Source organism: Arachis stenosperma, chromosome 7 (genome assembly GCF_014773155.1).
Source record: "Arachis stenosperma cultivar V10309 chromosome 7, arast.V10309.gnm1.PFL2, whole genome shotgun sequence".
Classification (NCBI taxonomy): Eukaryota; Viridiplantae; Streptophyta; class Magnoliopsida; order Fabales; family Fabaceae; genus Arachis; species Arachis stenosperma.
Window position 1 is genome coordinate 58,410,179 of NC_080383.1, and position 18,078 is coordinate 58,428,256.

Genomic DNA, 18,078 nt, shown 5'->3' on the forward strand with positions numbered 1-18,078 from the left:
AAACCTTGTTGAGGTCTCTCTTGATTCTTCCATGAGAGATTTGGGTGATTTCTTCATGAAGAATTATAGGTGTTTCCATAGGGTTCTCCTAGGTAATTCACCTCTTCCATGGAAGGATTCTCAGGATCATAAGCTTCTTCCTCAGATGAAGCATCCTTAGTACTGTTTGGTGCATTTTGCATTCCAGACAGACTTTGAGAGATCAAATTGACTTATTGAGTCAATATCTTCTTCTGAGCCAAAATGGCGTTCAGAGTGTCAATCTCAAGAACTCCTTTCTTCTGACTAGTCCCATTGTTCACAGGATTCCTTTCAGAAGTGTACATGAATTGGTTATTTGCAACCATTTCAATCAATTCTTGAGCTTCTGCAGGCGTCTTCTTCAGATGAAGAGATCCTCCAGCAGAGCTATCCAAAGACATCTTGGATAGTTCAGAGAGACCATCATAGAAAATACCTATGATGCTCCATTCAGAAAGCATGTCTGAGGGACATCTTCTGATTAATTGTTTGTATCTTTCCCAAGCTTCATAGAGGGATTCTCCATCCTTCTGTCTGAAGGTTTGGACTTCCACTCTAAGCTTACTCCATCTTTGTGGTGGAAAGAACTTTGCCAAGAAGGCATTGACTAGCTTTTCCCAAGAGTCCAGGCTTTCTTTAGGCTGAGAATCCAACCATATTCCAGCTCTGTCTCTTACAGCAAAAGGGAATAGCATCAGTCTGTAGACCTCAGGGTTAACCCCATTAGTCTTGACTGTGTCACAGATTTGCAAGAATTCAGCTAAGAACTGATGAGGATCTTCCATTGGAAGTCCATAGAACTTGCAATTCTGTTGCATTAGAGAAACTAATTGAGGCTTAAGCTCAAAGTTGTTTGCTCCAATGGCAGGGATAGAGATGCTTCTCCCATAAAAATCAGGAGTAGGTGCAGTGAAGTCACCCAGCACCTTCCTTGCATTGTTGGCATTGTTGTTGTTTTCGGCTGCCATGTGTTCTTCTTCCTTGAAGAATTCGGTCAGGTCCTCTAAAGAGAGTTGTGCTTTAGCTTCTCTTAGCTTTCTCTTCAAGGTCCTTTCAGGTTCAGGATCAGCTTCAACAAGAATGCCTTTGTCTCTGCTCCTGCTCATATGAAAGAGGAGAGAAAAAGAAAATGTGGAATCCTCTATGTCACAGTATAGAGATTCCTTGAAGTGTCAGAGGAAAAGAGAAATAGTAAGAAGAAGGAGAAAAAGAATTCGAACTTTACTTAGATAAGGTTCGAATTGTGCATCTAGAAGGAGTGGTACTCCATAAATAGAAGGATGTGGGAAGGAGGGAAGAGAATTTTCGAAAATTCAATTAAAAGATTTTGAAAACATTTTGAAAATTTGATTGATAATTTTCGAAAATTAAAAGTGAAAAAAGAAATCAAGTGATTTTTGAAAAAGATTTTGAAATTAGAAATTAAAAAGATTTGATTGAAAACTATTTTGAAAAAGAATGTGACTAAAAAGATTTGATTGAAAAGTTATGGTTTTAAAAAGATATAATTGAGAAGATATGATTTGAAAAACATTTTAAAAAGATTTGATTTGAAAACAATTTGAAAAGATATGATTTAAAAAGAAATTGATGACTTGCTTAACAAGAAAAGATATGATTCAAACATAAAACCTTCCTTAATAGAAAAGGCAAAAAATGTTCAACCAAATCATTAATTGTTAGTAAGTATCTTTGAAAAAGGAAAGAAATTGATTTTGAAAACATTTGATTGAAAAGATTTGATTTGAAAAAGATTTGATTTTGAAAAACTAAAAAAAATTGATTTGAAAACAAAATCTTCCCCCTAGCACCATCCTGGCGTTAAACGCCCAGAATGGTATACATTCTGGCGTTTAACACCCAAAATGCTACCTCTTTGGGCATTAAACGCCCAACCAGGTACCCTGGCTGGCGTTTAAACGCCAGTCTGCCTTCTTCACTGGGCATTTTTGAATGCTCAGCTTTTTTCTGTATAATTCCTCTGCAGTAGGTTCTGAATCTTCAATTCTTTGTATCATTGACTTGAAAAGACACAAATTAAAAATATTTTTGGATTTTTAATAATCAAAATGCAAAAGGAATCAATTAACAATGCATGCAAGACACCAAACTTGGCAGTTTGTATACTACTGACACTAACAATATGAGAATGCATATGAGACACACAAGATGCTTCAAGTCAATAGAATTCAAAGATTAGAACACAAAAGTACATGCATGGATTCGAAAAATATAACAAAAACATGCATTTGACACCAAACTTAAGATGAGACACTAGACTAAAGCAAGAAACATTTTTGGTTTTTATGATTTTCTAAATTTTTTTTTTTTTTGTGGTTTTCGAAAATTAAGTGAAAACATCAAAATTCTTAATGAGAATTCCAGGAATCAGTGCAATGCTAGTCTAAGACTCCGGTCCAGGAATTAGACATGGCTTCACAGCCAGCCAAGCTTTCAAGGAAAGCTTCGGTCCAAAACACTAGACATGACCAAAGGTCAGCCAAGCCTTAGCAGATCACTGCTCCAAAAGCAAAATTGATGAAAATCAACGAGCTCTTGTGGTGATAAGTTGAAACCTCGGTCCAATCAGATTAGACATGGCTTCTCAGCCAGCCAGATTTCAACAAATCATCATGAAACTCTGGAATTCATCTTCAAGAATTTCGAAAAAATAAATACCTAATCTAAGCAACAAGATGAACCGTCAGTTGTCCAAACTAGAACAATCCCAGGCATTGTTACCAAAAGCTTGCTCAAAACTTGAACAATCCCCGGCAACGGCGCCAAAAACTTGGTGGTTCAATTCCATGGCATTACACAACTTCGCACAACTAACCAGCAAGTGCACTGGGTCGTCCAAGTAATACCTTACGTGAGTAAGGGTCGATCCCACGGAGATTGTTAGCATTGAAGCAAGCTATGGTCATCTTGTAAATCTTAGTCAGGCAAACTCAATTGTATATGATGATGAACGAAAATACTATAAAGATAAAGATAGAGATACTTATGTATATCATTGGTGTAAGAGCTTCAGACAAGTGTATGAAGATGCCTTCCCTTCCGTCTCTCTGCTTTCCTACTGCCTTCATCCAATCCTTCTTACTCCTTTCCATGGCAAGCTTGTGTAGGGTTTCACTGTTGTCAGCAGCTACCTCCCATCCTCTCAGTGAAAGCGATTGCATATGTCCTGTCACGGCATAGCGGAATTCAGCTGTCGGTTCTCGGTCAGGCCGGAATAATATCCATTGATACTTTTGCGTCTGTCACTAACGCCCTAGCCTGCTAGGAGTTTGAAGCACGTCACAGTCATTCAGTCATTGAATCCTACTCAGAATACCACAGACAAGGTTAGACCTTCCGGATTCTCTTGAATGCTGCCATCAGTTCTTGCCTATACCACGAAGACTCTGATCTCACGGAATGGCTGGCTCGTTTGTCAGGCGAGCACTCGGTTGTCAGGCGATCAACTATGCATCGTGCAATCAGGAATCCAAGAGATATTCACTAAGCCTCAGATGCTTGTAGAACAAGAATGGTTGTCAGTCACCTTGTTCATGGGTGAGAATGGTGATGGGCGTCAATCATCACCTTCATCATGTTGAAGAACAAGTGATATCTTGGTAAAAGAACAAGCGGAATTGAATGGAAGAACAATAGTAATTGCATTAATACTCGAGGTACAGTAGAGCTCCACACCTTAATCTATGGTGTGTAGAAACTCCACCGTTGAAAATACATAAGAACAAGGTCTAGGCATGGCCGAATGGCCAGCCTCCCTAAGATAGCATAAAACAAAGATAGCTACCAAGAGTCTCTCTAAGAGCTCTCCAAAAACTCCCTAATACAATAGTAAAAGGTCCTACTTATAGAAAACTAGTACATAGATGAGTAAATGACATAAAAATCCACTTCCGGGCCCACTTGGTGTGTGCTTGGGCTGAGCAATGAAGGAATTTCGTGTAGAGACTCTCCTTGGAGTTAAACGCCAGCTTTAGTGCCAGTTTGGGCGTTTAACTCCCAATTAGGTGCCAGTTCCGGCGTTTAACGCTGGAATTTCTTGAGGTGACTTTGAACGCCGGTTTGGGCCATCAAATCTTGGGCAAAGTATGAACTATTATATATTGCTGGAAAGCCCAGGATGTCTACTTTCCAACGCCGTTGAGAGCGCGCCAATTGGGCTTCTGTAGCTCCAGAAAATCCACTTCGAGTGCAGGGAGGTCAGAATCCAACAGCATCTGCAGTCCTTTTGAGTCTCTGGATCAGATTTTTGCTCAGGTCCCTCAATTTCAGCCAGAAAATACCTGAAATCACAGAAAAACACACAAACTCATAGTAAAGTCCAGAAAAGTGAATTTTAATTAAAAACTAACAAAAATATACTAAGAACTCAACTAAAACTACCAAAAACATACTAAAAACAATGCCAAAAAGTGTATAAATTATCCGCTCATCATGTACCTTCCACAGCATGAGTCTCTAAACCCCATGGTTGGGGGTGAGGAGCTCTGCTGTGTCTTGATGGATTAATGCAATTACTACTGTTTCTTATTCAATCATGCTTGCTTCCATTCTAAGATATCACTTGCTCTTAACCCGGATGAATGTGATGATCCGTGACACTCATCATCATTCTCAACTATGAACATGTGCCTGACAACCACCTCTGTTCTACCTTAGATTGAGTAGATGTCTCTTGGATTCCTTAACAAGAATCTTCGTGGTATAAGCTAGAACTGATGGCGGCATTCAAGAGAGTCCGGAAGGTCTAAACCTTGTCTGTGGTATTCTGAGTAGGACTCAATGATTGAATGACTGTGACGTGCTTCAAACTCCTGAAGGCGGGGCGTTAGTGACAGACGCCAAAAGAATCACTGGATTCTATTCCGGTCTGATTGAGAACCGACAGATGATTAACCTATGCTGTGACAGAGCATCAGGGACGTATTTTCACTGAGAGGATGGGAGGTAGCCACTGACAACGGTGAAACCCTACATACAGCTTGCCATGGAAGGAGCCTTGCGTGTTTGATGAAGATGACAGTAGGAAAGCAGAGATTCGGAAGATGGAGCATCTCCAAAGCCTCAGCCTATTCTCCATTACTGCAAAACAAGTACCTTTTTCATGTTCTTTTGCTTTTTACAATCAATCCTGATAATTTCTGATATCCTGACTAAGATTTACAAGATAACCATAGCTTGCTTCAAGCCGACAATCTCCGTGGGATCGACCCTTGCTCACGCAAGGTATTACTTGGACGACCCAGTGCACTTGCTGGTTAGTTGTGCGGGATTGCAAAAGTGTTATTGCGATTTCGTGCACCAATCTTCGTGGTATAAGCTAGAATTGATGGCGGCATTCAAGAGAATCCGGAAGGTCTAAACCTTGTCTATGGTATTCTGAGTAGGATTCAATGATTGAATGACTGTGACGAGCTTCAAACTCGCGATTGTGGGGCGTTAGTGACAGACACAAAAGAATCACTGGATTATATTCCGACATGATCGAGAACCGACAGCTGGATAGCCGTGCCGTGACAGGGTGCGTTGAACATTTCCACTGAGAGGACGGGACTGTAGCCATTGACAATGGTGATGCCCAATATACAGCTTGCCATGGAAAGGAGTAAGAAGGATTGGATGAAGACAGTAGGAAAGCAGAGAGACGGAAGGGACAAAGCATCTCCATTCGCTTATCTGAAGTTCTCACCAATGAATTACATAAGTATCTCTATCTTTATTCTATGTTTTATTCATATATCATCCATAACCATTTGAGTCTGCCTGACTGAGATTTACAAGATGACCATAGCTTGCTTCATACCAACAATCTCCGTGGGATCGACCCTTACTCGCGTAAGGTTTATTACTTGGACGACCTAGTACACTTGCTGGTTAGTTGTGCGAAGTTGTGTTTATGCCATGGTATTGAGCACCAAGTCTTTGGGGCCATTACTAGGGATTATTTGAGTTGTGAAAAGTAGTGATCACAATTTCGTGCACCACTTGGCCTGGCCTGAAAGGAAGCAATCCTTGAAGAACTTGTCGGTACTAGGCAGCAAATGTCGGTCGATAAAATCGGGAGCATGGAAAAACCTATCCATTACACATGGAATGACCACGCCCGCACTAACCCCTCGTGATGACCTCCCTCTGGCCTCGTATGTTTTTGATCAGGCTTCGGGATCGGAATCTCCAGAAGCTCATCGTCCCCGGTAACCCCCTTCTAGACGATTTCTTACAAAACCGTCTGAGAGCTCGAGACAGAAGCCGTCGAAGGGGTTGACTGAGAGGACCCCTCGACTCCAGCCTCTGGAGTCTCCACAAAAGGAAGTTTCAAGCGCTGTAAAGTTGTCAGCCCACCAGCCATCCCAACTGCAAGGCATGAGAAATAGAAAATTAAATAAGTTACATAATCGGAATACAAAACACTCAAACATAGAGAAATGAGAAAAACCTACCAATGTAAGATCTACCCGCCTTGGGATCCCCCATCACGTCACAAGGATTCAGAGGCCGATTCTCGAAGAGAGCCAACAGGACACTGGCAATCTCTTTGTTTCGAAAGCCAGTCCCTCATAGGCCACCCTCGTCATGTAGGAAGCCCCGACACCAAATTCCAATACGGATAAATCCGGCGCTTCCCCCTCTAGCAACAACCAAAAAGGGTGACAACCCTCGACTGGTCGGAACTTGAAGTACTCCGACTTGAACCCATAAAACTAGTCCTCGAACAGGTTGAAGAGTCGGCGGTTTGTCTGGGCTTGGAAAGAAATATACCCTTTCCTATGTTTTCCCTCCTTATGCAGGATGGTTAATAAGAAGAAAAATAAGAAAACTTCGTCCCGAGCTGACAACTCTAAAAATTACAAACCAGCTCAAAAGTCCGAATAGCCGCCCAGCTGTTCGAATGTAGTTGAGATAGCACTGCAGAAACCCAACTTAGGAGAGATATCTGGAACTCGAGAAAGGGTAGCCGAACCAATAACTTAGTAAAAAAGAGGCTCGTGCACCCAAATCCAGCCCGGGACATGAGGGAAATGCACGTTAAGATAGCAAACCCTTTCATTTTTCATCGGCAAGCGCCAATTCGTACCGTCCCGCCGCCTCACCGTCTAACACGGCCCCTTCATCACGGAGCCTCTGGAGGTCTCCTCATCCAACTGAGAGGGTGTGCCGGAAGCATTAAACGTTACCCAGTGGTAACGATTTGGCACACCCCCACTGGGAAGATAGGACCCGGGTTCCTTTGAACTCCCCTCTGGCGCACCATACCTATATCCAAATTAGAACTTTTCCACTGTCAGCCCACTACCTAGAAAACACATAAATAGAAAAAGGTTTAATTACTCTGCAGGTTCCTATAGTTTCACCAAATTTTCAATTAGGTCCTTATACTTTTTTTTTTCAATTGGATCCCTATACGTTAATTTTTTTTAATTTAGTCCCTACCGTGACAAATTTGTTTAAAATAACAGAATATTCGGTTAAAAATGGAATATTCTCCTAATTGAGTTACAGTGCTTAATTGAGATCTCCACCATTTTTTTAAAATACCAATAATACTCTTTGCATTTTGTTCCCCAAATTAGAGAACATGACCAGCCCTAACTTAGTTTCCTATGCTTTGAATTGGGTTTCTCCTCCGTCGCACTCTGCTGCCGTCTTCCGTGGCGTCGTCCTTGTTCGTCGCTGGGTGGTCATCGTTCGTCTGCATCATCCTCGGGTGCTCTGCTCCGTTTGTCTGCCTTGCCCATTGTATCGCCTCGCCACAAATCGCCTTGTCACACCGCTGTTCGACTTCGTCTTGCTTTCTGGATTGGCTCTGCAACAACATGTGGCTGCTAAGGAGTTGCTATTTCTTCGATGGAGTGAGCATCATAAAAGACTAAACAAATTTATAAGGTCTATGAACTTCATAACTGAAATAGATTTATTCTCAGCAAACACCAATGAAATTGCAGGGTAGTTTAAGTCACAAGGGCTATCTAGAGAATGTGCACATGACCTGTTTGCGTATTTGCCAAAGACACCTAACTGGTTTGGAGTTAGATTCTGAGTGCATAGAAAATCAAGGTAATCTTGTGGCTTGATATCATAGACTAAACTTGGGTCTAGTGCTTTTGTGGGGTTAATATGACTGGCACCATGATCATAAGGACTTGAAGGCTTTTCAGCATTTGATGCATCTTTCAGAGGCTTCATGGTGTTGTCAACAACATAAGCTGTTGTCATCAGTGCAGATTTTATAGTTGCTGGACTCCATTGAGGATGCTTAGCCTTAATCAATGCAGCTACACCACTCACATGAGGGCTTGACATTGAGGTTCCAGAAACTATGCTAAACTTCACCCTCAACTCTGATGGACCAACATCTTCACTCCAAGCAACAAGAATATTCACACCAGGAGCAACCAAATCTGGCTTCAAAACTTCAAGTGAGAGGAAATTAGGCTCTCTTGATGAAGATGCTACTACTAAAGGTGAAGGCCTAATCCCTAACCTTGTTCCAAGAAATGAAAAAGTTGCAGTGGCATTTTTGTTTATTAAGACATAATTTTTGAGATCTTTACCATCTTTCTTCTGCGCATGTTTCAGTGTTGGTGAGAATCATTCCAACCCTACCTAAATTTTTCACCACATGACCCATTTGCTCTCTTGCACAAATCCCTCTTTCACAAATCGCAATCTTCCCTTTAGGTAGACATATGAATTTTTCTTTGATCATTTTTGGCTTTTTTTTTATTGAATGTGGCATGCATTTTTCTAGGACTAAAGCAGAGCCTCCAATATACTATTTGCCTAAGAAGCCCTTGGAGGAAGATATATATGCAGGAGTTTTTCATTTTGAATTTCTGAATTTTGTTTGAATTGATTTCTGAATTTTTGCCTGTTATAAATTTTGTTAAATTTTGTGTGGGTTATGAATTTTGTTGAATGTTGATTGTTATTGCTGCGATGATGTTGGTTTCTGAGGGTTCTTTTTCATTTTTTTTATGTAGTGATGGAGCATTTGAATTTTACTATAGGTTTGTCCAAAAAGAAAATTGAGAAGAAAGGAAAACATTGAAAAAGAGAAATATATGAGAAATCAGAAGTTTGAACCAACAGGGGTATATAAGTAATTTTACAATTTATTGACGTTTTTTTGACGTTTAACGTTAAGAGGGACTAAATTGAAAAAAAAAATAACGTATAGGGATCCAATTGAAAAGAAAAAAGTATAGGGACCTAATTGAAAATTTGGTGAAACTATAGGGACCTGCAGAGTAATTAAACCATAGAAAAATTCCTACCTATATCTGAAACTACAATCAAACAAATTACCAAATCCCATTGAATCCCTGAAACCACATTAAGACGCAACAGTCTTTATTAACATTCCCCCACCACTAAATTCAAGAATATCCACAAAAATAACAAACCAAAAAGGAAATGCAAAGAAACAAGCAAATGAAAAACACATAAATGAAATAAAACAAAAAGGGGAAGCACAGAGTAACGAAGGCACCAACCTGGTTTTCAGAAGTTGAAAGTAGGAATTGTGACAGGTGCGAGGGACAGAAATAGCACAAGTAGAAACCAACAATCCAGCCGAACGCAGTGTCAAGGGAAAAGTTGCAGAAATGGTTGCATAAAGACATAAAGGAGATGACTAGGAGAAAGAAGAGGGAATGGTTGTAACAAAGGAAAATAAAAGGCCTCGAAACTTTCCAAATTGAAAAATATAAAAATGCAAGGACAAAATGGGAAAAACTCCTCCCTCACATTTAAGCGCCATTATGACACCCAGGAAAACGCAACTGACGGGACACCCCTTCGAGAAATGAAAACGATCAGATGAAGGAGGACTCAAACCCCTCACGGACTCTCGACCTCCACCATAAACCATGGATGGTACACCATCCCCTGAGCCAGGCTCGCGGCCACATGGCGAAACAAGCTCCTCCAGCGACGAGAATAAGCAAGCACCTCTCTCGCTCCAGGGGCAACTATTCCGGACTCGACCCCTGGGTTCCCTATCAGAGCAAGTTACAACTTAGTTTCCTGGGCTCAGGCCACCACCGCAGTCCAAACTGATCCACTAACCATAAATCCCTAACCAATATTCAAATTCAAACACTTCTCTTATCTTAGCCAATAAGATAAGATAAGATAACAAACTCAAACTATATAAAGGGAGTCAAGTGCTCCCTCAGGTACGTCACACACTCTCAACCTTCATCTACCTCTAAGATCCATTTTGACTTAGGCGTCAGTTGCTCCAAGAGTCCGACCCGTTGCCATTAAGACCGGCCGGTCCCCGATCCCTCTTATAACCCATACGAGTGGCATCTTATACAAAAAATTTTAAATTTTTTCTTGTAATAAATATAAAACAAATGCATTGAAAATTTAGACTTTTTGAATTTTTAATATGAACTTTCTCAATTTATAATCTTAAAATGTGTTTTTAGGATATAAAATAGTTAAATTTTTTTTATACATTCTGAACACTTTAAAATATGACTACTAATTTATTATGAGACTTAAATATCCATCCATCTTAATTAATACTATATTTATTCTTATTAAATACATTGAATAAACAAAAAAGTGGAATAATAATACAGATTGCGAGTTTAGTTAGATATGTTTGTCTATTTATAAAGTTTTAAAGTTTGTTAAAATTCATTAATTACTTTCTTATTAAAATGTGTGTTTAACAATTATTTTGAAAAATGAATTTAAATTATATATAAAATAAAATATTCAGATATTTATATCATCTATTATCTATCACTAATTTCTGCTAAGATGGATTCCTCACAGCTCACAAGGTGCTGGATGTCACTTCTGTGTAAAATGAACATATTAAAGTTTTCTTTATTAATTTATTTCCCCTCTAAGAAATGAAATTTTTGATATGAATGAAGCTAAGAGACAAACAATGCTTAAAGTCACAAATCTTTTCACATACTTTATACATTTGTAAAATTGTAAGTCTTTCTTTTTAAAAGGTTAAAATCCACAAAGAAAAACAAATATTATATTAATAAATATTTTAATACCAAGTGATAAAGGAGAGGTGATGGTTTAACCAACCATATTAGAGGCTTTTATGAAAGAAAACGCTAGGATGCCAAACCAACATACCATACCATTGATTGAATCTCACATGGGTCCAGCATATACATTACAAGCATCGCAATAACATAAAGCTTAGTGCTCATCTTTGATTTTGTTTTATTTAAGCTCCGTCATTATATGATTAATTTCCAATAATAGTGCTATATTTATACTTTAATTTAATACCATAAAATTTTTCATAAAAGATGTGAAGTGCCTTAATTTGGTTGGCCATGTTTCACAACATGTGCAAGAGCATACCATATACTTTGTTAATTTCCATCACAAAATAAATAAATAAATTTTGAAGATAAAAATAAAGAGCCACCGACCAGTAATGTAACCAGCAAGAGCATAACATACATAAATGGTTTTATACATATCTTATTATTAAGACAATTTGTTTTTCAACAAATCAAGCACCGTAATAAAATAATAATAAATACATAGAAACCTTGAACTCACTTGTTACCATACTAGGAATATTCTGTTCACATTCACAACACCACCCTCAACTTTTCGCAGCTCTAGAGAGAAGAGCAAACCAAGAAACGGCACATATTTATATATGAACAAGAAAAAAGGTCAAAAAATAAAAATAAAAAGAAAAATGAAAGAAAACTCGATCCCTGTAAATCTAGAAAGCCAGTAAGCCACCAACCTTTTTTCTCCAACAATTTATTGGAGACCTTAAAAGGAGAATAATAGCTTCATAATGGACCAAAACCTAACAAGAACTACCACAAGATACAACCTATACCAGATAAAATGAACATTAGTTTTTTTTGTTTTTTCTTCAGTTATTTTTCTTCTTTTCTTTCCTTGGAGCCTATTTGATCAGTGAAAATTCATCTGTTTTATTTCCAATATCTTCTATTTTCAATAATTTTGTGAAGAAAAAATAAAACTAGTAAAAGCCAATAAAATCTCATTTTCCGATTTATTTTTTCGTTCACAAAATTTTAAAAACAGAAAATAACGAAAACAAAACGTTTTCACAAACCAAACAGGTCGCAGACTAAGGGCAGTTGGGGTTTCTTCCAGGACCACCATAGTAGAAGTAATTGCCCCAATCATCAGCGTTACCAGTTTTAACATTATAGCAGCTATCTTGCTCAGTGTAAATGCCTAGGTCCTTTGGAGCTCTAAGCTTGTTTTCGCCGTCGACAACCTGAATGTTCTTGAAGTAACTTGCTTTGCCAAAACCTTCATCAGGGAAATGGCCACTCCCCATTTGTGTTGAAGTATGTTGGCCATCAGACTCAGAATTCACAACTTCTCCCCCCCATTCAATCATTGAGGCACTGTCTGAGAGGTAAGAAAATAAAGATGCTGGCCAGTACCCAAGAACATGGTTGTTCCCAAATTGCATCCACCAGTTCCCTTCTTTTGGGTCCTACACAATAGTTTTTACCCTTGTAAAGAAACATCATATGGTACTATAACTCTATAGGCCTTTCTTTTGGAAACTATAAAGAAAAATTATGTTTTTATTTCTACTTGTGTAACAATAGACAAGTTCCTGGCCTCCTGGGTATTGATTCACTCTCTTATTTATTTAATGTGTATAAAAATAAAAAATATTAAATTAGTTGAGATGATGTGTGATTTATATTTTAACTAAAAGATTTTGGGTTCAAATTTTCAAAATAACAATTTTTTTTATAATGAATGGTATTATGGGGAAAGAAGTTGAACACCAACCCTTTTAATATGCCCGTTAAAAATAGTATATATTATGATATCTCCAATTTTTTAGTTCACAATAAAATTGTGTTATGAAGCAATTATTCCTGTATTTTAAAATGACATTTTTTTCTATACTTTCTATTTACCTAAAATATGAGGATTGTGATTTGTGAGGATAGGTTTGTCCTTTTCTACTGTCTCAGCCCGTATATTTTTTGTCATGGAACATACACCAAATGGGGGGCCTAAAATATTAAATTCATGGACATAAAAACCAAGGACATGCAAAATTACCAACGCATTCAGATATAATAGAGTTATTGTCAGAGATTCTCTTGATTTATAATTGAACAATGCATCTTCACATAACAGTTTAATAATTTATTTTAATATAAGTGGGGCATATTTTCATGCCAGAATGTCTATTATGAAGTGATAATATTATATATAACCAAAAAAAAAAAATTGTAAATGTACCTTCCAGACCAGAATGCTAATATCATATTGGGAAGAACCATAGTTAGAAAGTGGGTAGATGCTAGCACCAAGGGCTATATCACTGTTAATTTGAATAAAGCCAGAACAGAGAAGATTGTAGCAACCAGTAGCTTGATATGCATCGCTCTGTCATGTTATTAAAAACAAAAATCAATTTCATGAAATAAATAAGAAATTTATATAGTAAAAATAATAACAAGAGAGATTAAGAAAATGGGGTTTTGCATGAATTGGAAAACTCACTGTCCAATAAGTAAAGAGCCTTGTGTTATTATCTCCATACAAATCTGGGCTAACCTGATTGATTAAGAGAGAAGAAAAAGATAAGAATAGAAAATTAAATTAGATGAAACAATGATAGAAATCGGATCATAGTTTTAAGAGAGTTCTGATTACTGAATTAGAAAAAATGAGCAGGCAGAAGATAACAATGGAAAAAGGGAAATTTATTTAAATAAAATAATAATATTTACCTGCCAACCTGCTTCAATACTGTTAAGATCTTGACCAAAAGAGCCACCAAGAATCCACATTTGAGAGAGGCTAAACTCATTTGGTTGTTGAATTCTAGGGTCCCAAACGTTTATGGTTGCTTTAGCTCCATAATACTTATCTCCTTCCACATAAACTATTGCATGCTGAATTCTCCAAAAACATAAAACAAAATTAATAAATAGAAGTGACAAATAAATAAACAGCTTTCAAGAAGTGCATATAATACAGAATTCGCCTGCAATTCAGCCCATGGCTATAGCTCAGCCATGGAAGAAACTAACGAGAAATGGAGACATGGCATTATACCTGGTGACCACTTTGAGTGAGGATATCAGGAAGAGGTTTTGCACTTGGCTGAGGAAAACTCTTTTGCTTCTTCTTCCCAAATCGCTGAATTGAGCTTGCCCTCAATATGTCTTCCTTCTTAGTCCTCCGGACCGGAATCGTTCCGTCCGGGCACCTTCCGTTTTGGTGCCACAGCTGAGCCACAGGGCTGGAACTTGAGGATACTTTGCTGTCTGCCAAAATTTTCCCTTCTGGATGGAAATTCGGTGATTTCATCTGCACACCACATAAAAAAAAAGTTAAACCTCATCATTATTTTTTGAAATTCAAACAGGAACAGAATAATTCGGTCCCCACATTTGAAAATTTCGATTTGAATTGCAGAAAAGAAAAATAAAAGAGAATTAAGATAACAAAGCGATTGTTAATTGCCTGAATTTTGTGATTCTTGAGGTCAGGATGATCAAAAGCTGGCTGGTGTGACATATGAACACAGTCAATGATATCCCCATCAGGACTCTGCTTTCAAGCAAAACCAAATACATAAGTTAGAAATCGCCAAAAAAAGAAAAAGGAAAATATCACACCATTTTTTTTAAACCAATTACGTAATTCTTAACAAAACCCTGAAAAAAAAAGAAGCTTATTGAGAGAATCTCCATCACAACCACCAATGACAGACATTATAAGAAAGAAAGAAGCTCCCTTAAACGACAGTTACTCCATTTTGCAAATATCAATGACAACACAGTAATGCATAATCAATATTAGAAAGTTGTAAGGCGAATTTTCATTCTTCTTTTTTTTTTTTTTCTTCTATAATTTCTCTTTACCTTGATGGACTTAACAGGAGGCTTGTTCAAATTCTTCAAATGGTTCTGAACATTAAGCTTCTGACTGGAACCGCCGCCACCACTTCCACCACCGGTGGTGGCGGTGGTGGCTCTGCCACCAGAAACCAAAGGCACCAAAAGCAAGGAGAAAAAGAAGCAGAGCTGCACAATATTGTGAATTCCCAACTTGGCAGCCATTCCAGCTTCCAAATCCAAAAGCATGCAAATTTAATATCAAAATTCTCCCAAAATGGGTATTTAACTCACACACTCACATTCACTAACTCAGAGGCCACAAAACCCCAAAATAAACAAATGTATATCCTACTAATATTAATTATTTTTATTGTTTATAGTAACACACTTACACACAAACGAAAAAGGAGAATATAGTAAAAAGGCGCAATTAAATTAAATGGCCTTAAAAACTAGTATATGATGGGTTGTTAAAACAGCAACCTCCCTTTTCTTTAATATGAATAGAATTTCTAGCTCTTTCTATCTTCCCTTCTGCTTATCCTGCGCACCCCACTCACACACAAATCACGATACAAACAAAACATGCACTTTGACACAATGACACTGAGTGAGTGTGTGTGAGAGGAAGAGGGCCCTTTTGTATTCCAAAATATTTCTATAATTTATTTATGTTTATATATGAATAAGTTGAATATTCTTTTTCCTTTTTTTCTTTTATCCCCCCTCCCCCCTGTTTCTCTGTTCTGTTACTTATTTTGTAGTTTTGTTACTCAGAAGACAACAAAATAAACTGCCGACGCTTGGAATGGAAAAGACCCAGAGACGAGAGAAGAGGAGAGGTGAGAGAAATGGAGCGAAGGGCATTATTGGAATATAAAGAAAGTGAGGAAGAGAGAGAATAACGAAAGTATGTGGAGATGTATGGTGGCGTTGTCGAGTGACATGGTACCATACTTTTCAAGTTTCCATATTTTTTTTTTAATAAAAAATAGAGACTTGAATTCGCAATTTATAAATAAGTACAGAAAAATTATGTTATTTAAGTTATAATTTATTAGCCAAATTTTCATATTTTTGAGAATAATAAAAATAAAAAATAAATATTTAATTATTTTTTAATTAAGATGCCAAAATAAATTTAGTTAATATGTATTTTAAAGATATATATTAAAATTATTAATTAAAAAATGTATTATAAAAAATTGTATAAAATGTGATTTTTAATGGAATTATTGTGTAATTATTAAAAAAATATTTAAAATTTTTTATAAATATAATTTTAATTCGTGTCTTTAAAATATATTAGCTAAATTTTAATAAATTAAGTTTATCTATTATGTATTTTAAAGATACATATTAAAATTATAAAATAAAATTTTTTATTAAAAATATAAAAAATTTAAATTTTTTATGTATTTATTTTATATTCAATAAATAAAAATATTTAAAATTTTTTATTGATGATAAATTTATCATATGTGCTAAGAGTACATATTAACTATACCTAAAATTTATATGTGATAAAAATTATAAATTTAATAATAATTAATTTATTATTTTATAATTTTATTAGTTTTTAGAATTCAAATTAGTCGGTCTGTAGAGTGAGAAAGTTCCTTTGTGGCTATGCAGTGTAGTTAGTAGTTACTACTTACTAGTTTCCCGCTATTACTAGAGTGCTGGTGACACGGTGTTGGATGGAGTTACTGAAATGCCCTTGGGGTTCACGGGATCACAGTTATTTTCCCTAGTCACTCGCTACCTGTCTTTGTTTTGTTCTATTGTCTCTCGTATTTTTAGCTATGGAAGGGGATAAGTCGATAAAATTTATACTTTTAGAGGATAAGTTAAAAAAGGCTGAATTTGAATTTTGTTTTCATCGTAAAGTGAAAAGGGTTTTTATGAATAAAATGGTAGAAGAAAAGCCGCAACTAAACTTTAGTGGGTTAAGGGAATTTGAACTCGTAACTACAGAGAGCAACAAAATTAATTATTTAAAAATCTGAAGTTATAACCATTTGTAACAATCTTACTTCACTAATGATTAGTGAGCAAATTATTATTTGTAGAGTTTAATTTTTATGCAGTGTGTGTTTGGATTAAAGTTTATAAATGGGAGTTTGCATAAAATTGATTTTGCAAATTTGATTTTGATGAAAAGTAGGTTTGTGTTAAAGTAATTTATGTTTGGCAATCTTTATATCAAAATGGATTATAGTAAAATAAATGTTGTTTAAATTACACTATTCAAAATCACTTTTAGATAAAAATTACTAAAATAGATATCAACTTAAATAATTTTTGTATATTATCTTATCATTTTAATTTAAATATTTAAATAGATCTTATTAATTAATTTTATAATAAAATTAATATTTATATACTAAAATAAAAATAACATATAAAAATTGGTAAAATATATTTTTAATCAAAACTAACAAAATATAAATTTTAGAGAGTACTAAGAATAATAAAAAAATTAAATATTTACTTTGGTAGTGATTGAAATAAATCAAAAAAATTTGATAATATTTTTTATATAGTATATTTTCAGTACTCTTAGTACTCTTTTTTAGTATGTTATATTTTTGTTTTTATTATTATTATTTACGATTAATTTTTTGTTTAATTTACTTTACCTAATAGGATTAATAAATTATATTATAAAAAGATAATAAAAAAATAATACAAAAATCACAATTATAAAAATGTATAATGTCAAACAAATAATTAACAAAAAATAAAAATAATAAATAATAGAAAAAGAGAGTTCAATATAAACAGAAATAATAAGAATTTCATAAGTAATACAATAACATGCATAAAGGATAAAGTTGGTAAAATCTATCTACTTAATATACTAAAACTGGATTTTTTCCTAACTAATGAAGGTGAGGTGTCGATCTCTCGTGACTCCGTTTTTCCTCCAAAACGAATGCATTTTTTTCTATTCTAAATTATTTTATAAAAAATATCTTTATTATAATTATATTATAATTAATATTTAATGAATAATACATAATTATACTAATTTAGAAACATATCTTCATTATAATTATATCAAAGCAGTATTTAATGCATTATTAAACTACTTATCAATTATTTATCAATTGAAAATACTGTTAATCATTTTAATAATAATAATAATAATAATAATAATAATAATAATGAT

General features: G+C 35.6%; 1 protein-coding gene and 1 non-coding gene across 2 annotated transcripts; one reads left to right on the plus strand and one right to left on the minus strand.

Moving 5' to 3' along the window:
* Positions 1 to 476: 476 nt before the first annotated feature.
* On the plus strand, positions 477 to 584 carry LOC130942559 (small nucleolar RNA R71). Its single transcript, XR_009071127.1, has one exon. It is a non-coding gene; the product is annotated as a small nucleolar RNA R71 (small nucleolar RNA).
* Positions 585 to 11,487: 10,903 nt separating this feature from the next.
* LOC130941185 (uncharacterized) lies at positions 11,488 to 15,695 on the minus strand. Its single transcript, XM_057869599.1, has 7 exons — positions 14,928 to 15,695; positions 14,527 to 14,613; positions 14,116 to 14,370; positions 13,788 to 13,952; positions 13,558 to 13,611; positions 13,294 to 13,440; positions 11,488 to 12,523 (listed from the first exon to the last, which is right to left on the minus strand). Exons 1-7 carry the CDS (start codon positions 15,147 to 15,149, stop codon positions 12,146 to 12,148), a joined length of 1,308 nt encoding a protein of 435 aa, XP_057725582.1. The 5' UTR covers positions 15,150 to 15,695; the 3' UTR covers positions 11,488 to 12,145.
* Between the last annotated feature and the right edge of the window lie 2,383 nt (positions 15,696 to 18,078).

Bases quoted from the DNA above. Each gene is read 5' to 3' on its own strand.
- LOC130941185 (XM_057869599.1), bottom strand. From the start codon at position 15,149: ATGCTTTTGGATTTGGAAGCTGGAATGGCTGCCAAGTTGGGAATTCAC. The intron at 13,953-14,115 runs GTATAATGCCAT...TGGAGAATTCAG, and splicing joins TCACTCAAAGTGGTCACCAG to CATGCAATAGTTTATGTGGA. The intron at 12,524-13,293 runs GTACATTTACAA...ACTATTGTGTAG, and splicing joins TTAGCATTCTGGTCTGGAAG to GACCCAAAAGAAGGGAACTG.